The sequence below is a fragment of the Ranitomeya variabilis genome, chromosome 2 (genome assembly GCF_051348905.1).
Source record: "Ranitomeya variabilis isolate aRanVar5 chromosome 2, aRanVar5.hap1, whole genome shotgun sequence".
Classification (NCBI taxonomy): Eukaryota; Metazoa; Chordata; class Amphibia; order Anura; family Dendrobatidae; genus Ranitomeya; species Ranitomeya variabilis.
The window spans coordinates 360,871,531-360,893,915 of NC_135233.1; the positions used below are offsets into that span (position 1 = coordinate 360,871,531).

Genomic DNA, 22,385 nt, shown 5'->3' on the forward strand with positions numbered 1-22,385 from the left:
AGTATTTTCTATCATATAGACCCCTCAAAATGACTTCAAATGAGATGTGGTCCCTAAAAAAAAATGGTGTTGTAAAAATGAGAAATTGCTGGTCAACTTTTAACCCTTATAACGCCGTCACAAAAAAAAATTTTGGTTCCAAAATTGTACTGATGTAAAGTAGACATGTGGGAAATGTTACTTATTAAGTATTTTGCGTGACATATGTCTGTGATTTAAGGGCATAAAAATTCAAAGTTGGAAAATTGCAAAATTTTCAAAATTTTCGCCAAATTTCCATTTTTTTCACAAATAAACGCAAGTTATATCGAATAAATTTTACCACTAACATGAAGTACAATATGTCACGAGAAAACAATGTCAGAATCGCCAAGATCCGTCAAAGCGTTCCAGAGTTATAGCCTCATAAAGGGACAGTGGTCAGAATTGTAAAAATTGGCCCGGTCATTAACGTGCAAACCACCCTTGGGGGTGAAGGGGTTAATAAAAAAACACAATGCTATCACCCAAAGGGCCATTATACACAGGAGATCTGTACTAAGTATGTAGTGTCTGTGTACAGGTAATACAGTGACATTATACACAGGAGCTCTGTATAAAGTGTCAGTGTAAAAGTAATACAGTGATCACTGGTGACATTGTACACAGGACCGCTGTATATAGTATACAGTGTATAGTGTCAGTGTACAGGTAACACACTGACTCACCAGTGACGTCTCTAGGTGTATTCCTCCAGCTTCATCTTAATCCAGCACAGACCACCATCACTTCTTCCAGCCAGGAGTCGTCTCTGCAGGAAATAACACAGTTATCTAGAGCTCCGCTTGCAGAACAAATTACTTAATTTTACTTAACATAGTGTCGCTCTGCGCAGTAACAGGACCCCCCCCCCCCATTTAAAACAGTATCCTCAAAAAATAAAATAAATACATCACTGCAGTAATAATATCCTTTAATTAGCCCCTATGGTAATAATATCCCCCAGCCTTGCCCTGTGTATCTCATTCCTGGCTCCAGCCATATGTTTTCCCATTTTGCCCTCATGAGTATCCATCCTGCCCCATCTGTCCTCATGATCCTGCTCCATCTGTCCCCATGATCCTGCTTCATCTGTCCCCATGATCCTGCCCCATCTGTCCCCATGATCCTGCCCCATCTGTCCCCATGATCCTGCCCCATCTGTCCCCATGATCCTGCTCCATCTGTCCCCATGATCCTGCCCCATCTGTCCCCATGATCCTGCCCCATCTGTCCCCATGATCCTGCCCCATCTGTCCCCATGATCCTGCCCCATCTGTCTCCATGATCCTGCCCCATCTGTCCCCATGATCCTGCTCCATCTGTCCCCATGATCCTGCCCCATCTGTCCCCATGATCTTGCCTTCATCTGTCCCCATGATCCTGCCCCATCTGTCCTCATGATCCTGCCCCATCTGTCCCCATGATCCTGCTCCATCTGTCCCCAGGATCCTGCCCCATCTGTCCCCATGATCCTGCCCCATCTGTCCCCATGATCCTGCCCCATCTGTCCCATGATCCTACAGCCCCATCTGTCTCCATCGTATCCATCCTGCACCATGATCCTGCCCCATCTGTTTCCATCCTGCCCTCGTGTCTCCCATCCTGCCCCCGTGTCTCACATTCTCCTTTCTCCCATCCTGCTCCCGTGTCTCATATTCTGCCCCCTGTGTCTCACATTCTGCCCCGTGTCTCACATTCTGCCCCCCTGTGTCTCACATCCTGCCCCGTGTCTCATTATGCCTCATGTCCCACATTCTTCCCCTGTGTTGTTTCCATTCCTTCGCCCTGTGTTTTCATTCTGCCTCGTGTTGTTTCCATTCCTGCCCCCTATGTTTTCATTCTGCCCCCTGTGTTGTTTTCATTCTGCTCCCTGTGTTTTCATTCTGCCCCGTGTTGTTTTCATTCTGCCCCGTGTGTTTTCTTCATTCTGCCCCCTGTGTTGTCTTCATTCTGCACCCTGTGTTGTCTTCATTCTGCCCCGTGTTTTCTTCATTCTGCCCCCTGTGTTTTCTTCATTCTGCCCCGTGTTTTCTTCATTCTTCCCGTGTTTTCATTCTACCCCTGTGTTGCTTTCATTCTGCCCCCCTTTGTTGTTTTCATTCTTCCCCGCGTTTTCATTCTGCCCCCTGTGTTTTCTTCATTCTGCCCTTTTGTTATTTTCATTCTGCCCCCTGTGTTATCTTCATTCTGCCCCCTCTGTACTCTTCATTCTGCCCCCTGTGCAGTCTTCAATTTGCCCCGTGTTGTCTTCATTCTGCCCCCTGTGTTGTCTTCATTCCTGCCCCCTGTGTCTCCAATCTGCCCCTGGCTTGCCGCATTCAGTAAAAAAAAAAAACACCTTTCTTCTTACCTGGCCGGGCTCCAGTGCCGACGTCCATCCCAGATATTTCAGCGCGGACTCACCGGCGAATGACAATGACGTCATACGCCGGCGACGTGCGCGCTGACATCAGCTGCCAGCCTCCGATTGGCTAGCGGCTTTAACTATTGCCTTGCGGGCCCGTCCGGAACCTGCAATGGAACCTGCGTCTCGGGGAACGGGGCCGGGCCCGATGGGCAGATGAGACGGGGCCCGATGCGGGCCCCCTCTGCCCACCGGGCCCCATACGCCAGTCAGGGCAGTAATGCCCTGATGGCGGCCCTGAATGAGAGTTACAAAAAGATGTAACTTTATGTTTTGGCCAAAGTTGCATATGTCTTCTATAAACCCTATAAAACTGTAATGAGACCAGCAATAAAAATAATAACTCAATTACAAATATCCATATTTCCAAATCCATATCTCAGGTAACATTTTTTTCCCACCTGTTAATAGCAGCAACATTTATCACAAGTCACAGGATTATTCATTTTATTACACATAAATTAAGGCTATGACCAGTGGAAGAGAGGAAGTATACATGTCATAAATGTGTGTATATATAGTTGGTAACACGAGCCAGTGGGACAGAAGACAAGAAGGACACCATGTTCACCATCTCCATTTTACTCCTAGGCATTGGCCAGATTCACGCAGCCAACTTGGTAAGCTCAAATGAACATTTTACTGTTTTTAAAGTATAATATGTCAAAATTCTTTTCACTTGGGTGTAGAAAACTAATTTTGAGCTGTCCTACAAGAACATTCTAAGCTATTGTTAATTTTTTTATAGCACCAAAATATTGAACTATTCAGGTTTCTCAATTATTAACCGTAGTACGGAGTAGCCAAAAACAATATTGTATGGTTTTTAATACCTTTAGAAATATTACTCAATAGTTAAAGACCTACACCTCAAAAGACAATTATATAGAGCTCTCTAAGGATGTGAGTATAGTCTGCAGAGTAGTAATGCAATTCATAAGTTTAATGTTTGCATATATCTTGATGCACACGATGCCTGCATTTTTTGTTAGAATCTATTGCTGTGACTGCAGGTTGCACCTGATCACACTTGCTTCATTCTGTTAACTCGGCGTCAGGCACATCTCTGGCACACTAGAGTGTGGGTACAATGCCCCTGACAGGCACATGTTAGAAAATCATGACAGTGATAGTGAACCAACCAGCAACCCAAAATCCACTTATTTATCACAAGTTGCCAACATGGCTATTTAACCTGGGGCTGAAGCAAACATCACAGAAGATTTGCAAAACACACACACTGCCCCTCTGCAAAATACACACACACACACACACACACACACACACTGCCCCTCTGCAAAATACACACACTTCCCCTCTGCAAAATACACACACTGCCCCTATGCAAAATACACACACTTCCCCTCAGCACAATATATATACACTGTCCCACTAAATAAAGCAGCCATCCATCCCCACACACTACCTCTGACTAAACTGTTCCCCCTTTCACAATAATACATTTAATGTTCAGCTCCTCCTGAAGCTCTTACCAGTGCTCGCCTGCCTGCACTGTCTCTGCAGCTCTGTGGTCACGACACAGGCAGCAGGATGATGAGGTCAGTAGCATGATGATGTCAACACTGCTGCACATTGGACAGGCGCTCCTCTGCCCCAGTCCCGGTGCAGCACTGTTCAAATGTATCTATGTATTTTAAATGTGAATACATTTGAACAAGGGAAGGGAGCAGCGTCTGGGTGGTGGTGGGCCTGGTGTGCATACCCACAGAGAGGGCTCTGCATGCCCCATCTGGCATGAATACCTTAGGTTCGCCACCACTGACCTATGATATATAGTTATCTCAATTTCAGGGCTCTGAATTTAATCAATGATGTTCATAGGGATATATTAACGAAGAGTATATGAAATCTGATGCAAAAAAATATTTAATAACCGTAAAAGTAATAAATTAAAAAGTTCCAAATTTCGCAACCACCGTCAAATAGCCTCCAGTTTTCAGGACATAACTATTACTAAACATTAAAATTAGTTTCATGCCCCATGACGAAGCCTTGGGTGAAACGTGCGTTGGGGCTTGTGGACCAGGGTACATGTACACTAACCCCTTTTATTGACATACCATCTAGATATAAGTATTTACTTATCTTACCTTTCTCACTAAATCATAATAGTCATAGCACTATGCTCCCCGACTAGGGGAATTTTTAGTAGGGTCTTTGCCTGTTTAGTGTTGTTTCTAATAAATTTTACACTGTATACATTGTACATGTGTACTGGTACCACTTTCTGGAATATTCCAACTTTCTGTGTTGCTGTGTTTCCCTTTATTCACATCCAACATATACATAGTTACTAGCTACTGAATGACAATAACACATAGAGAAATTGAAGTACAATACCTAAAAAAACACATATGATTTATTCTTAGGTCCAAATTTTATCTAAAGTCATCCCTTAAAAGAGTTAAAAATATTGTTTGATTAGAAGAACTTAATCTTTGCGCATCAAACTTGTCATCATTGCACACTATCATGCCCCAAAGATGTAAATATACCCAGTGTAAATCTTAAAGTGTTTAAAATTTAAATTAAAAAATAAGTTTTTAATAAATTGAGAACTACTAGCTACAGAAAATAGGCACAGTGATGGGGGCAAAGTACACCCCAGGTATGCAAAATTTTTTAGAATGATGTAGGATAAACGTTTTGGGCCAAATTTATTAGGACTGGCATTGAATATGTCAGGCTTAATTTCTTAATTTCTTAACCCATTATCTACCAATGTCCTTATTTTGGGATGCCTAATCTTTTGCTTCTAGCAACTAAGATTTTATAATTAGGTCCAATTTTTTGTGTTGTGTTTGTAAAATGAATGTTTTCAAAACAGGAAATCATGTTATTGTCATTTTTAATTGAATATTCTTCCACCCAGATAGCTTTCAAAGCACCTATTTTCGAGGTTTTTGCTGTCCCATTTTTGGGACATTGTGTCACGGGAAGCCTAGGTAGGCAAGAGCTAATAACCCAGGCCCCTGCGATTTCCCTCAACTCTGGGAAACCCTGACTGACCCTCTCCCAGAGTTTACACTGATGGTGTGCATGTCTGGGCCTCCACCCTCACCCTGTCTCCTGTTTCAATCCTAGGCTGAAACCTCCACCCACCACCCAGTGAAGAGACCATACACCAATACCCACAGTTAGCACAGACAAGGATAACGGAAAATATGCACGACGCCGCAGTCACACAGGAATACTGTTGTGTATCCGCTTTTTGGGCTCCCCTGGTGGTTGCTGGTGGTACTGGTGACTTGTTTGCACTTTGCTGCTTCTGTTCACCTGCTTCCATCAGTGTTTGGGAGTTTCCTATTTAGCCTTGCTCTCCAGTCTTTTCCTTGCCGGTCACCATTGTAACCAGAGCCTCCGGTTGCATGTTCCTGCTACTAGTCTGCTGATCAGCTAAGTGGACTTTGTCCTTTTGTTTTGTACCTTTTGTCCAGTTTGCAGTTTTGTTATTCTCTGTAGCTGGAAGCTCTTGCGGGCTGAAATTGCCACTCCTGTGTCATGAGTTGACACAGGAGTCTTAAAGTAATTTCAGGATGGTTTTTGAAAGGGTTTTTAGTTGACCGTGAAGTCCTCTTTTGTATCCTTCTGCTATCTAGTAAGTGGACCTCTCTTTGCTAAATCTACTTTCATACTGTGTATGTCTTTTCCTCTTAATTCACCGTTATTACATGTGGGGGGCTGCTATCATCTTTTGGGGTATTTCCCTAGAGGTAAGCCAGGTCTGTTTCTTCCTCTACCAGGCGTAGATAGTCCTCCGGCTGGCGCGTGGCATATAGGAAGCCGTAGGTATGCTCCCTGGCTACTGTTAGTTGTGTGGTAGATTTAGCTCACGGTCAACTCGAGTTTCCATCACCCGAGAGCTCGTTCGTTACTTATATGTTTCTTACGTTCCCTTGCCATTGGGAACCATGACAGAATACACTATAAGTGCACAGGGCAAAACAAATACAAATAAAGGAAGGAGAAAATAAGACAAAGGGAAATACACCACCAGATACGATACTCCTTCTCCTAGACCACCACTCCAGACCGAGATAACTAAGCACAAGACAGAAGCTATAATCGGCGACGCCCAATTTTCAGAAGAACTATTTAAAGGCAGTGGGCGTGACCCAGCTTCCAATCCGAGCACCAGCTAAATTAACCCCGGACCAGCTAGATAAAAACTAGCCGACGCCACTGAGCGCATAGTGGACAAAAGCGGAATTACCGTTGTCTGTCGAACGCCCTAGTATGAACAGCGTCTGACATGACAGTACCCCGCCTTCTACGAGGGACCCCAGGGCCCTCACGACTTATAGGACCCGGCTTGTCCGGATGGCGGCGGTGAAACATACTGACCAGCTGATCCGCATGAATGTCCGAGGCTGGTACCCAAGACCTCTCCTCAGGCCCATAACCACGCCAGTGTACCAAGTACTGTAAAGTGCGGCGCACTACACGAGAGTCAACCACCTTAGAGACTTCAAATTCCAAATTACCATCCACCAAGACTGGAGGTGGCATCGGCGCCGCTACCACGGAACCCACCACCTTCTTTAAAAGAGACCTGTGGAAGACGTTGTGTATCTTATACACCGTAGGAAGCTCCAAACGGTACGCTACAGGGTTAATGATGGCGGTGACCCTAAATGGACCAATAAACCTAGGACCCAATTTAAGGGATGGTATTTTGAGTCTTATGTTTTTTGTGGATAACCACACCCAGTCATCCACACTCAGGTCCGGACCTGGCACACGCCTACTGTCAGCCACACGTTTGTACCTAGCACCCACACTCAGCAAGCGCTGTTTAACTCTCCTCCAGACTGATGACAGTTGTGCTCCTAACTGGTCTTCCTCCGGGACGCCGGAAGAGCCCCCCTGACTCAAAGTACAAAATTGAGGATGTAGCCCGTAAACACAAAAAAACGGAGACTCCCCAGAAGACTCCTGGCGGTGATTATTGATGGCAATCTCAGCCAAAGGAAAGAACGTCGACCACTCTTCCTGGTTATCAGAAACAAAGCAGCGTAAGTACTGCTCCAAATTTTGGTTCATACGCTCGGTCTGACCATTTGACTGAGGATGAAACGCCGAACAATGAGACAACTTGATCCCCAGCCGTGAGCAAAACGCTTTCCAAAATTTTGCCACAAACTGAGTACCTCTATCAGAAATGATGTCAGACGGAACCCCATGAAGTCTGACCACCTCCTGCACAAATACCTGATCCAGAGTCTTAGCGTTAGGCAACGAAGGCAAAGACACAAAGTGCGACATTTTTGAGAACCGATCAACAATCACCAAAATGACCGTGTTCCCAGCTGAGGAGGGCAAGTCAGTGATAAAATCCATGGAGATCTCTGTCCATGGCTTACTAGGTACCTCGAAAGGAAGTAGTGTGCCAACAGGACGGGAACGGGGCGTCTTAGCCCTAGCGCACGTGGTGCAAGCTGACACGTATGAGACCACGTCCTGTCGGATTTTGGGCCACCAAAACCGACGTGACACCAACTCCAAAGTACCCCTGACCCCTGGGTGGCCAGCCAGGACAGCATCATGATGCTCCGCCAAAACCTTTAAGCGGAGATGAAGCGGTACATACGATTTGTTGATGGGAAGCTCAGATGGTACCTCCTCCTGGGCCTCGGCAATCTCAGCCTCAACCTCGGTTGTGAGAGCCGAAACCACAACACCCTTTTGAAGGATGGGTACAGGATCTTCCCGAGGTTCTCCCCCCGGAAAACACCTGGACAGAGCGTCCGCCTTAGTGTTTTTAGACCCAGGTCTGTAAGTAACAACAAAGTTGAACCGTGTGAAAAACAATGCCCAGCGAGCCTGCCTGGGAGATAGACGCTTGGCAGACTCCAAATAAAGCAAATTCTTATGGTCGGTAATAACAGTAACCTGATGAACCGACCCCTCCAAGAAGTGTCGCCATTCCTCAAAGGCCAACTTGATTGCCAACAATTCCCTGTTGCCGATATCGTAGTTACGTTCGGCAGACGACAGTTTCTTGGAGAAATAGGCGCAAGGACGCAAATCGCTCAAGGATGAGCCTTGTGACAACACCGCCCCCACACCAACCTCAGACGCATCGACTTCCACGACAAAAGGTTTGATACATCTGGCTCCACAAGAATGGGGGCCGAAACAAAACTGTTCTTAAGAAATTCAAATGCGCGCACAGCAGCCTCAGGCCAAACGGAGAAATTGGTACCCTTTTTAGTCATGTCAGTTATCGGTTTAGCAATGATAGAAAAGTCTTTGATAAACTTCCTATAGTAGTTAGAAAACCCAAGGAACCGCTGAAGTGCTTTTAGGTTGTCAGGCCGTTCCCAACGCAACACCGCTTGCACCTTAGCGGCGTCCATTTTAAACCCAGAAGCAGACACAATATAACCCAAGAAAGGCAACTCCTAAACCGAAAATACACATTTCTCAAGTTTTGCATAGAGCTTATTCTCTCTGAGAAGCTGTAACACCTGCCTGACATGGTCTAAATGAGTATCACGGTCGCAAGAATATATGAGAATGTCATCTAGGTACACAATAACGAATTTCCCCAAAACATGCGAGAACACATCATTTATGAAATGTTGGAACACTGCAGGTGCGTTTGTCAACCCAAATGGCATCACCAAATTTTCAAAATGACCCTCAGGGGTATTAAAAGCCGTCTTCCACTCTTCACCTTGACGGACTCTTATGAGGTTGTACGCCCCCCTGAGGTCAAGCTTGGAAAACCACTTAGCACCTGCCACCTGGTTGAACAAATCTGGTATCAGTGGCATAGGGTATGGATCACGAACCGTAATCTGGTTTCACTCCTTGAAATCCAGACATGGGCGTAGTCCGCCATCTTTCTTCTTTACGAAGAAGAACCCCGCTGCCACAGGCGAGGATGAAGGCCTGATGTGCCCTTTGCTCAAACTTTCAGCAATGTAATCCTTTAACGCTTGTCTCTCCGGACCGGAGATGTTAAACATCCTTGCTTTAGGCAATTTGGCCCCTGGTTTAAACCTGATAGTACAGTCATAGGGGCGATGTGGTGGCAACTCTGAACAACCCTTTTCAGAAAACACATCCGCAAAATCCAGAAGTGACTCAGGAATGCTTGAAGTCACAGCAGACACACATGTGGCCAGGCAATTCTCCTGGTAGAATTCGCTCCACTGAATTATGTCCTGAGTTTTCCAGTCTATAACCGGGTTGTGCATAGACAACCATGGAAAACCCAAAACCACCTGTGCAGGAAGATTCCTGAGCACCTTACATGTAATCTGCTCGAAATATAGAACCCCAATGTGGAGTTTCACCTCAGCCACAAACTCAGTAATCTCCCCCTGTGAGAGAGGAGCAGCATTGATGGTGACCACGCGGATAGGATGAGGCAGTTTTTCGATCCTAAAACCGGCCGTGCGCGCAAACTCCTCATAAATGAGATTTGTGGCAGAACCACTATCCACAAAAACAGTGATTGGCTGCTCTCTGCCAGCGACAATAACTTTGGCAGGGAGCATGCATTGAGAAACCACCATGGAGGATATGCATAAGCTCAAATTGGTCTCCTCCACACCCTCTGAGCTTAGAAGTTTTCCGCCGTTGCGTTTTTCTTAGACAGCAGAGGACAAATGTTATCAAAATTACCAGTTTTACCACAGTAAAAACAGGCTCCCTGCTTTATGAGCACAGGGGCTCGATGCTTAACATGTGACACCCCTGCGATTTGCATAGGCTCCGTGGGCTTACCTGCAGCAACCTCACGTGAACCTAAACCCTCTCCCATAGGCGATGTCTCATGCTGCCCCTGACGCAAACAGCGATCAATGCGGACAACAAGACTCATAGCGGAATCTAGAGAAGCAGGAGTCTCGTACATCAGGAGGGCTCTTTTAACCCTTTCAGAAACCCCATGAATAAACTGACTCCGCAGCGCGGAATCATTCCACTGTGTGTCGACCGCCCAGCGGCGAAATTCAGAACAGTAATCCTCTGCAACACGCTCCCCCTGGCAAATAGCGCGTATCTTAGATTCTGCTAGAGCCATTCTGTCAGGATCATCGTAAATGTGTCCAAGAGCAGAAAAAAAACTCTCCACTGAGTTAAATGCAGTAGAATCAGAAGGCAAAGAAAATGCCCATGCTTGAGGATCCCCGTTTAGTAATGACAACACCAGACGCACACGCTGAGCCTCATTACCTGAGGAGATCGGGCACATACGAAAATATAGTTTGCAAGCTTCACGAAAAGTAACAAATTTACTGCCTTCCCCCATAAATCTTTCAGGTAAAGGAAACTTAGGCTCAGCAACTCTACCTGTCGCTCCAGCTTGCACATTAGATACTGCTAGTCCCTGTTGCTGCACTGCCCCCCTCAACTCAGTGACCTGTAGGGACAGCGCCTCCAACTGGCGGGTTGTGGAAGTCATGGAATCCATGGAATTCAAATAATGTTGGCCGATTATAATGTCACGGGAAGCCTAGGTAGGCAAGAGCTAATAACACAGGCCCCTGCGATTTCCCTCAACTCTGGGAAACCCTGACTGACCCTCTCCCAGAGTTTACACTGATGGTGTGCATGTCTGGGCCTCCACCCTCACCCTGTCTCCTGTTTCAACCCTAGGCTGAAACCTCCACCCACCACCCAGTGAAGAGACCATACACCAATACCCACAGTTAGCACAGACAAGGATAACGGAAAATATGCACCACGCCGCAGTCACACAGAAATACACTATAAGTGCACAGGGCAAAACAAATACAAATAAAGGAAGGAGAAAATAAGACAAAGGGAAATACACCACCAGATACGATACTCCTTCTCCTAGACCACCACTCCAGACCGAGATAACCAAGCACAAGACAGAAGCTATAATCGGTGACGCCCAATGTTCAGAAGAACTATTTAAAGGCAGTGGGCGTGACCCAGCTTCCAATCCGAGCACCAGCTAAATTAACCCCGGACCAGCTAGATAAAAACTAGCCGACGCCACTGAGCGCATAGTGGACAAAAGCGGAATTACCGCTGTCTGTCGAACGCCCTAGTATGAACAGCGTCCGACATGACACATTGGCAGAATGGACTATCTATTTTCAATGTTTTTTAAAAAAATTGGCAAATTATGTTTCTGATTTATTAGGACCCAAATCATTAAAAATCTGTCATTTAAAAATAAAAATTGCTAATTTGGCAAGTAATGGGTTAAGAAGTGCATGCTACTTCAGTGAATACAGATAGTGCCAGTGTGAATTGAGAAGTTTGAAAATGAAAGATCAGTCATGGTGGAGAGAGAAGTAAATTTCTTTTATATGATATATTAAAAAGTTTCTTATTTTCACGTATGCTATTTAATTATGTAATAAAAATGTAAATGATGGCTACTCTTTAACTCCGCCCCCACCTTGATTAATTTGTTTTCAACTTTACATGTCCCTTTTTATTTCTGTTGTGAAATTGATGAAATGTCATACAATGGTACCATACAATCCATCTACTGTATAGTAAAAAATCCAATCTGCTGTTTCAAGTGCTTATTAAAATAATTAGATAACTACAAATAAGTAAATTTTTATTATTATAGATTATATTATAACCTAATTCTCACAATTAAACACTAACTTTGTCACTTTTCAACAGATTCACAATTTCAAGGGTTATGTGGATGAGTTAGGGGTCTGTCAATGCTCCATTGTTCTCCCAGATTCTACATTCCCAGCAGATCAATTGGAATACCTGGAAAAAGCCAACCAGAACCTGAGTATCACCGTCCAGCAGGAGATGACAAAGGTATAAGAAGAATTGTGACCTCTACGCCCATTGAATATGAATATTGCTATAAAAGATGTAGAGACCTCAAGTCATTTATTCTAAAACATCATTTCCACAAAGTTACAAATCCATAATATTTTGCTTTAAGGGATTTTGTAAATGGAACACTTTTCTATATGCTCTGCAGGAGTACATGGTCAGTTCAGAGTACAGAATTTCCCCAATGTGGACTGGAGAGCCTCTAACAAAAATATACTCTCCAATTGGCAGACATAGTCCACTCATTTATTTTATAGCTGTTCATTCGATTGTATGGCCCTCCATATCTTCTGTAGCCAGAGCAACATCAGTCAACTGACCACTAGCTTAGCGGTTGCAATTATAAAACAACCACTTTAACCAAATATATCATTATTATTACATTGAAGTTATGGAGTCATTGGCACTAGATATTAAACAAGGCATAAAAATATACATAGACACATTTTTTTTTTTACATTTACCGGTATACTATTTTTCAGCTCAGTAACTTAGATGCACCTAAAACCTGTTCCTACATTTGTCTCCAGTAACCGTGCTTTTGATTGCCCTATTTTACACATAAAATGTTTCAAAATTAGGATTCAGCTATTGAATTGGTAAATTTACTATCTAGGGGGTTGTAGAAGTAGGTATGCAGTTTATATAGTAGTTGTATCATAGTCATGTTATCAACTGTGCATGGTTTTCTGGACTATACATATAATTTTTGGATAACTATCCAAGAAAAAAAGTCTAGGTCTGGTGACTGTTATGGCCATCCAATCTGTCCTTGTCTACCTATCCTCTTATAATGATAAAAATAACACCAATAGGCACTGTATGCTTATATACCTACCCCTGTATGTACCCCAAAGTTTTTTTGCCATGAATGAACAAACATCTTATAAGGTCCTATTACCCTACAGATCAACCACTATGAAAGTGCACTGATTGTCTACAAGGAGCGGCTAATTAATTTGACCAAACGTGTGGAGTTGATGGAGATGGGTGGTCTCTCGTACACTGAGCTGGACTTTGGGTTGGTGAAATTGGAGATTAGAGAAATGGAGGCTCTGATACTGCAACTTAAGACTTCTATGAATGGTACCAATGTTCTGATAGAAGCTCTCTACTTAGAGGTAAGAGAAATGTGGATAGTAAAAAAGCCACAAATAAATGCTCTTTGGTCCCAATGTAAAATATGTACTAGGATCTCTATCTACTATACCATATGCCATGGTCTCTTTATGTCAAAAACAGGCTCTCCAGTAGGTTTCCCAATGCAGGAATTAAGGATGATAGAGAAGAAAAGAGCAGCAAAAGGCATCTACATTGGTGAAATATCCTTAACGGAATTGAGATAGTAGGATGTTTATCAAAAGAAAGACTAGCTTCTTCAAGTCAAGAAGACCCAGGAGTTGCTCACAAATCCATCTGCTCCAGTGAAATTCAAAGCTTAGGTTTTCCGTGTCTGCACCAGTCCACAATGCAGTTTGGATGAATGTCCCATTAGTAATTAAGCAAACTACTTTACTAGAACTAAATGACTATATGAATTTCATAAACAAGCTGAGATTGAAAGCCCCTATAATATTGTTATGTATTTTGATTGGAAGAGCCTGTAGAGCGTAGAGCAGATGTTGGTGTACACTTATATTAAATATTTAGCATCTGCCCAACCAGGTGAATGTCCTAGTCTGCCATCTTTGTCAGTCTTAAGATGAAATTTACTCTTAATATTTTTTGTAAGTTCTTTGGGAACCAGTTCGATATTTAGTAGTGTTAACAGTTCATTTAGAAAGGGAAATAATATTCTGAAATTTGAAAAGACAGAATGATTTTTAAGTATTATTATGAGATTGGGGAAGTATAGTATAGGGTTGGTAATAATAAAAGCAAGTTTGCATCAACAAAGTTTGCAACCATATGTTGTCCTACCTTCTTGTAACCCAGACTTGTAAGATTGCCAATAGACATTCACTTAACCTTCCTTGCTTTGAAAGCTATTTTCATTGGGCAGTCTATTCTACATAGCTACAGATCATGTCTGTGATCAGTACGCGACATAAGATTTTTTTGCATTAGAAAGCATGACGATATGATTTTTGCACACAATGTTTTATATTTGTGAGTTTAAAATTCAATGTTGAGCAGGCTGGGAAATTATAGTTAAATCATTTTTTGTATATCTCTTTACAATGAAGCCCATGAAACACCAAGGTGACTACATGTTCTATGCATATTTTTCAGTGTAATGTGTTATCCGTTACAGATACGTAACATCTCCATCATGGTGAACCAGCTGGAAGTCTATGACAAGAACAATGTTCTACTGATCAGAAGGGAAATTGCAGCCTTACAAAAACGGCTGGAAGATTGTGAGAAGAACCAGACTACTAGACCAACTCCTAATCCTCCACTTCCTCCAGTAGACTATGGTGAGTCTTCAAAATCATATTACTCATCCACCCTATGCATGCTACTGTCATTCTACGAGAGTACCATAGCTAGGTAGGTCTGGTAGCTGCTTTTTTCCAGACTATCGGCATTCCAAAATCAGACTTGCCTGATCAATATTTTCCCCGACAATAAATTGTTTGTGGCTCCCACACACATTAAACTGTCGATCAAACCTGTTGATTATGATTGTTTCGGCCAATATTAGTCTGAGTATGAAGGACTTAACTGTCATTTCTAGAGAACTTACAGCAGAATGTTTGTGTCTGTTTGTGTCTGTCTTTGTCCTACCCCTCCGCTCACCGTAGAACTTTATGAGCACCAATTACCATTTCTTATTTCAGTAATGTGAAAATCTTTATTCACTGGTGACAGATTTTGCCTGTAAATTGAGAATATTGAGAGTAAATGATCTGTTCAGGAGAAGAGTGAAGCAGATTTCTCTAATAAGATATATTCAAAGTACCATAGCTTATTTTTATACCTGCTCTTCATTTCTGAAAAAATAATGAAAATTATTCTTATTATTTATTATTATAGTGCCATTTATTCCATGGCACTTTACATGTGAAAAAAGGTGTACATAACAAAGACAAGTACAATAATATTGAACAAAACAAGTCATTTTCAGGTACAGAAAGAGAGAGTACCCTGCCCGCGAAGGCTCACAATCTACAAGGGATGGGTGAGGATACAGTAGGTGAGGGCAGAGCTGGTCGTGCAGCTGTTTGGTGGAACGAGGGTTACTGTAGGTTGTGGGCTTGTCGGAAGAGGTGAGTCTTGAGGTTACACTTGAAGGTTTCCACGGTAGGCGAGAGTCTGATATATTGGGGTAGATCGTTCGAGAGTAGGGGTGATACACTGGAAAAATCTTGAATGCGATTGGGGGAAGAGGAGATAAGAGGGGAGTAGAGAATGAGATCTTTTGAGGGTCGGAGGTTGAGAGCAGGCAAGTAAAATGACAGTTTCTCTTTAAATTCCAAATTCGTGAAACATCACTCCTGACATCATCTGTTAGAAGAGAGTCATAAGACCCAAAAACATTAGATCTTATTGTTCATGAGCTCTGAATGTGCAATAGCAAAATTATAAAATTTAATGCATGTTAGGCTGGGATTAAAAAAAACCATTGAGATGCAAAATCAAGTCTGAAGCCACTTCTGCCTCTGTCCGGCACACCACCATCCCACATCCAGGTTTACTCTTTCCTCAGAACTAAACAGTTTATATGCAAGCTCTGCACAGGTGGAAGGGCATGCCCTCAATGTAACTTCCTTTGGTGACTCCAAGGAACCCAAGTCTGACTTTGTACTGCCGTATGCTGTGAAACAATTTTTACAGTTTTCCATGAGTTGTACCAAGTTTAGAAGTTATCTCCTATTTATACACTACGGACAACTTCCTGATCACTGGGTCCTCACCGCTTATACCCCCACTGATCCAGGGATCTGAAGATTACCATGTGAATAAAGCAATGGTCGATCATGCATACTGCAGCTCAATTCATTCTCTAAGGGTACCGTCTCACAAAACGATTTACCAACGATCACGACCAGCGATACGACCTGGCCGTGATCGTTGGTAAGTCGTTGTGTGGTCGCTGGGGAGCTGTCACACAGACAGCTCTCCAGCGACCAACGATGCCGAGGTCCCCGGGTAACCAGGGTAAACATCGGGTTACTAAGCGCAGGGCCGCGCTTAGTAACCCGATGTTTACCCTGGTTACCAGCGTAAAAGTAAAAAAAAAAAACCAGTACATACTCACATTCCAGTGTCCTTCAGGGTCCCTCGCAGTCTGCTTCCCGCTCTGACTGAGTGCCGCCGTAAAGTGAAAGCAGATCACAGCGGTGATGTCACCGCTGTGATCTGCTTACTTTCCGGCCGGCCGGCAGTCAGAGCGGGAAGCAGACGGCAAGGGACCCTGACGGACACCGGAATGTGAGTATGTACTGTTTGTTTTTTTTTACTTTTACGATGGTAACCAGGGTAAACATCGGGTTACTAAGCGCGGCCCTGCGCTTGGTATCCCGATGTTTACCCTGGTTACAAGCGAACTCATCGTTGGATCGGTGTCACACACACCGATCCAACGATGACAGCGGGAGATCCAGCGACGAAAGAAAATTCCAAACGATCTGCTACGACGTACGATTCTCAGCAGGGTCCCTGATCGCTGCTGCGTGTCAGACACAGCGATATCGTATGGATATCGCTGGAACGTCACGGATCGTACCGTCGTAGCGACAAAAGTGCCACTGTGAGACGGTACCCTAAGGCATTGAGAGAGATAGCTGAGCACTGAGTTCGGTAGTTTTTAGTCACTCCCATTAACAACGGAGCAGAGGTGTATGTAATCGACCAATATTCACACAAACACTTCAGAGTTGAGATTTTTGTGATCGGTTGGGGCTGCTAGAGGTCAAACTCCCAGCAATCAGGAAGTTATCCCCTACTATCATGTTGAAAGGGAGGGGATAATGTCTATACTTGGTACATCCTAACCCCTTTAAAGTTGGCCATTCCTATGATGAAAGCATTGTAAATTGAGAAAGCTCTATTGGAAAAATTAACTAAAAACTTGTTCGAAAGCACCAAAAATGCCATGCCAAAAAAAAATAATGAAAATGAAAGTAAACACGAAGACAAATAAGACAAAGAAAGCAGGTTATTAAATTTAAATGTCAAGAAGAGCTGCTGGAAGCCTGTATATTCATTTCCATCTAAAGGACAGCAGCTTTTTCCTGGTCCCATATAGTAGACAGTGTGTCAGACAAAAATTAATAAGTAACCTTAACAAAGAAGTGGCTTGTCTTGGTACAGATAAAGAGCTAGACAGAACATGCAGTACTGTGTTATAACGAGGAGTCTCACACAACCATCAAGACTCTTCCGAGAGCTGGTTGCCCTACCAAACTGAGAGAAGAAAAATCTTAGGTAGAAAGGTGACAAAGAGCTAAATGGCGACTTTAAGAACAAGAGTCATGGTCAGAGAAGTGACTCTGGGAGGCTCCTAGAGTTCCACAGTGAAGACTAGAGAACCTTCAAAATGGACAATCATGTCCTCCAATTCCAATTGTCATGCCTAAAAGAAGCCAAATAAACTCAAAGATTCCCGACGAGGCCTGTAAATAGACAAGTACTGGTGAAACTCATAAAACCTGACAAACATTTGCAGTATTTGTAGATAAAATGTCAATAAAGTCTTCAAATTCAAGTGTGCTAAGTTTATAACTCCATGGAGACCAAATGCTGTAATTGCTTCAAATTGCTCCTCAATAAAAAGTCAGAACACATGTATGAAATTTCATTTTCTTACTTCTACCATATCTGCATGTAACTTAGTTGGCTTCCCGAATAACAAAATTATCTTGCTAGTGCCCCCAATTGTAGATAGCTATTCTTTATGTCAATATATGAGTTTTTAACTAACTTTGCAAAATGATCAATAATATATGCAAAAGACATTAAATGGCAGTACACTGACTTATAGAGTATGTATCTAATATAGGTAGCACTAACATAATAATCTTCTTTTCGCCGAGAGAGATCTAATTTGCATGGTAGTTCCATAGATCATAGTCTATAAGACTCTAAACATATATGAAAGGAAAAAATAGGAGCAAACAGGTATAATAAAAAAGTGTCTCTTTTATTATTAATTTCAAACCAAAACATATATACCCAAAAGTACCATAACAAAAAATATAAGTAAGAAACATATGCAGGGAAAAAAGCAGAAAAACCAGGGAGCCAACGATTGCAACTGCCCGACTGTGCGTACAAAAATAAAGTGCCTAGTGCAATAGAGTACCAAAACGGCAAGCCAACCCCTCACAGAATAGATGCAAAATGCAAAAATCCAAAGTGGGATCACAAAGGTGGGCATGAACTTACCACGGGCAGAAGCTGAAGGACCCTGGGCCAGGTGTAGATAACCCCGATGCGCGTTTCGCGTGTCTAATGCACAGCTTTCTCAAAACTCTAAACATGTTCGGTCTTCTTAGAGAGATAGTAATCCTCACAGCTTTTGCTCATTGCAGAATTAAACTGTAACGTAAGGAAATGTGAAAAAAACTGAAAGTGTCTGAATTTTATTTGCAGTTTTCAACGAATAAGTCATTGACTGATGTGTGAATACTTTATTTATGTTATGTGCGATTTTGTTTCTTTGCAAAGGTAAATGTGGCCATGGAGGAATAGAGGATATCAGCAAACCTTTGGTAGTACAACTGAACTTTAGGGGAGTCAGCTACAAATCTGGAGGTTGGGGAAGTGACTCGCTTCTTGGAGCTGATCAAGGAATGCAATTTGTGGCTCCTCTCCAAACAGATGGAAGGGATATGAGGATTGTATATTACTACGAAACCTACGATGACCTCTTGATCTACAGACATAAAGAAGAAAAAAGCATTCCAGGATATGGACAAGGAGCTGGGATGATCATGTACAACAAATCACTGTACTATAACTGCCATAACTCCCAGAATCTCTGCAAACTGGACATACCAACCAACACTGTGGAGCGCAAGGTTCTCACTGATGCCGCCTACAACAATCGGTTTTCATACTCATCATCTGCTTGGCAGGACATAGACTTTGCCGGTGATGAGGACGGGCTCTGGGTCATTTATACAACTGAAGCAGATGGAGGAAACATTCGCATTGGTAAAGTTAATGGCACTACTCTTGACTTGATGCAGACATGGTCCACTACCCAGTACAAACGTGGGGCCACCAACGCTTTCATGGTGTGTGGAGTCTTATATGTCACTAGATCCCTCAGTACAAAGAAAGAGGAGATCTTCTACATGTACGACACTAAAACCAGCAAAGAAGCCTACCTGAGCGTACGATTTGATAAGATGATGGACAATATGCACAGTCTCTCCTACAACCCCAACGATCACAAGCTCTACATGTACAATGATGCTTATCTCCTCACATATGATCTCATTTTTAAAGCGCTTAAATGAAAAGAATCTCCAATTTTTTTTTCAACTAATTGTATCAGTCAATAATTAAAAGTCCTATGACATGTTGATGTTTGATGTTTTAAGGACTTGCCTGAGTCTAGAAAAAGTTTGTCTTTTTTTTTTTCAAAAATGGCACCAATCCCACCCATAGCCATGTCTGCATTTAATTATGGCAGTTCTTAGAAAAAGCAGAACCTATTGGTTTCATTGATATTCCATATACCCTAGTGATAGATTTATTCTTTTAACTACATAAGCAGTTTAAAAAATGGAGAATTTTTAGAATTTTGTATTTGATTCATATTTGTTAGTGACTTATGTTATTTCATGCAAATAAAGTTAAATTATATTGCATTTCATATGAACTGAAAAGAATAATAACTAAATCAAATGAGTAACTGAAAAAAATCGACTGATACTTGGAAACCATCACATAAACAAGATAAGTTAATTGTGTGCTATTTAACCCCTTCTTGATATTGCACATAAGGGAACAAGATTTAATTTTTTCTTTAAGAACATTGGAAAACTTAAAAGTCTATCTGCAATTTTTTTAATATTTTCAAGAAAATTTACAAAACTTATTTTTAGGTACAAATTCACTTAGCCTATATCGTAAATAACATTCAACCCACATTCTAGAAAACTGTGAACTAGAGATGATGAAATTGATTGATTTTGAATCAATTTCATTAAATTTGCAGGTCTTAGTTACATTGTTACCGTATTTTTCAGACTATAAGAAGCACTTTTTCCCTGACTATCGCAGCTGACATCCGGCACTATGTGCCAGGAGCGGTCATGGACCGCTCCCGGCACATTAACCCCCATCACACTGCGATCAAACATGATCGCAGTGTTCCAGGGGCATAGGGAAGCATCGCGCAGGGAAGGGGCTCCCTGCGTGCTTCCCTGAGACGAACGGTACAAGGCGATGTGCTCACCTTGTACCGAGCTTCTCCTCCCTGCAGGCCCCAGATCCAAAATGGCCACTTGGCTACTTCCGGGTCCTGCAGGGAGGTGGCTTACCAAGCGCCTGCTCAGAGCAGGCGCTGGTAAGCCAGGAGCAGGGCACGCCAGATCGCTGATCTGACACAGTGCTCTGCAAAGTGTCAGATCAGCGATCTGTCACTATACAGTGATATCTCCCCTGGGACAAAGTAAAAAAGTTAAAAACATTTTTTTAGATGTGTAAAAAAAATAAAATTCCTAAATAAAGAAAAAAAAAATATTGTTCCCATAAATACATTTCTTTATCTAAATTAAAAAAAAACAATAAAATTACACATATTTAGTATCGTCGTGTCCGTAACGACACGACCTATAAGTCTGTTCCATTAGTTAACCCCTTTAGTGAACACCGTAAAAAAAAAAAAAAAACCGAGGCAAAAAACAACGCTTTATTATCATACCGCCGAACAAAAAGTGGAATAACACGCAATCAAAAAGACAGATATAAATAACCATGGTACCGCTGAAAACGTCATCTTGTCCTGCAAAAAACGAGCTGCCATACAGCATCATCAGTGAAAAAATAAAAAAGTTACAGTCCTCAGAATAAAGCAATGCAAAAATAATTATTTTTTCTATAAAATAGTTTTTATCGTATAAAAACGCCAAAACATAAAAAATGTAAATGAGGTATCGCTGCAATCATACTGACCGGAAGAATAAAACTGCTTTATCCATTTTACCAGACGTGGAATGGTATAAACGCCCCCCGCCCCAAAAGAAATTAATGAATAGCTGGTTTTTAGTCATTCTGCCTCACAAAAATCGGAATAAAAGGCGATCAAAAAATGTCACGTGCCCGAAAATGTTACCAATAAAAACGTCAACTCGTCCCGCAAAAAACAAGACCTAACATGACTCTGTGGACAAAAATATGGAAAAATTATAGGTCTTAAAATGTGGTAACGCAAAAAATATTTTTTGCAATAAAAAGCGTCTTTTAGTGTGTGACAGCTGCCAATCATATAAATCCGCTAAAAAACCCGCTATAAAAGTAAATCAAACCCCTTCATCACCCCCTTAGTTAGGGAAACATAAAAAAATTTTAAAAAATTATTTATTTCCATTTTCCCATTAGGGTTAGGGCTAGGGTTAGGGCTAGGGTTAGGGTTAGGGTTAGGGTTAGGGCTAGGGTTAGGGTTAGGGCTAGGGTTGGGGCTAGGGTTAGGGTTAAGGCTAGGGTTAGGGCTAGGGTCTGGGCTAGGGTTAGGGTTGGGGCTAGGGTTAGGGCTAGGGTTAGGGCAAGGGTTGGGGCTAGGTTTAGGGTTGGGGCTAGGGTTGGGGCTAGGCTTAGGGCTACAGTTAGGGTTGGGGCTAAAGTTAGGGTTAGGGCTGGGGCTAAAGTTAGGGTTAGGGCTGGGGCTAAAGTTAGGGTTAGGGTTGGGGCTAAAGTTAAGGTTTGGGCTACAGTTAGGGTTGGGCTAAAGTTAGGGTTAGGGTTGGGGCTAAAGTTAGGGTTAGGGTTGGGGCTAAAGTTAGGGTTGGGGCTAAAGTTAGGGTTAGGGTTTGGATTACATTTACGGTTAGGATTAAGGTTAGGGGTGTGTCGGGGTTAGGGGTGTGGTTAGGGTTATGGTTGGGATAAGGGTTAGGGGTGTGTTTCAGATAGGGTTTCAGTTAGAATTGGGGGTTTCCACTATTTAGGCACATCAGGGCTCTCCAAACGTGACATGGCGTCCAATCTCAATTCCAGCCAATTCTGCGTTGAAAAAGTAAAACAG

At 42.6% G+C, this 22,385-nt stretch overlaps 1 protein-coding gene across 1 annotated transcript; it reads left to right on the top strand.

The window, feature by feature from the left end:
* Positions 1 to 2,972: 2,972 nt before the first annotated feature.
* Positions 2,973 to 21,182, top strand: LOC143809420 (olfactomedin-4-like). Its single transcript, XM_077292487.1, has 5 exons — positions 2,973 to 3,045; positions 12,071 to 12,220; positions 13,150 to 13,362; positions 14,496 to 14,661; positions 18,857 to 21,182. The coding sequence occupies exons 1-5, from the start codon at positions 2,989 to 2,991 to the stop codon at positions 19,651 to 19,653; spliced, it is 1,383 nt and encodes a 460-aa protein (XP_077148602.1). The 5' UTR covers positions 2,973 to 2,988; the 3' UTR covers positions 19,654 to 21,182.
* The last annotated feature ends 1,203 nt before the right edge of the window (positions 21,183 to 22,385 follow it).

Excerpts from the sequence above, each read along its gene's own strand:
- LOC143809420 (XM_077292487.1), top strand. The coding sequence starts at position 2,989 with ATGTTCACCATCTCCATTTTACTCCTAGGCATTGGCCAGATTCACGCA. Across the intron at positions 12,221-13,149 it reads TCCAGCAGGAGATGACAAAG|ATCAACCACTATGAAAGTGC; the intron begins GTATAAGAAGAA and ends ATTACCCTACAG. Across the intron at positions 13,363-14,495 it reads TAGAAGCTCTCTACTTAGAG|ATACGTAACATCTCCATCAT; the intron begins GTAAGAGAAATG and ends TATCCGTTACAG.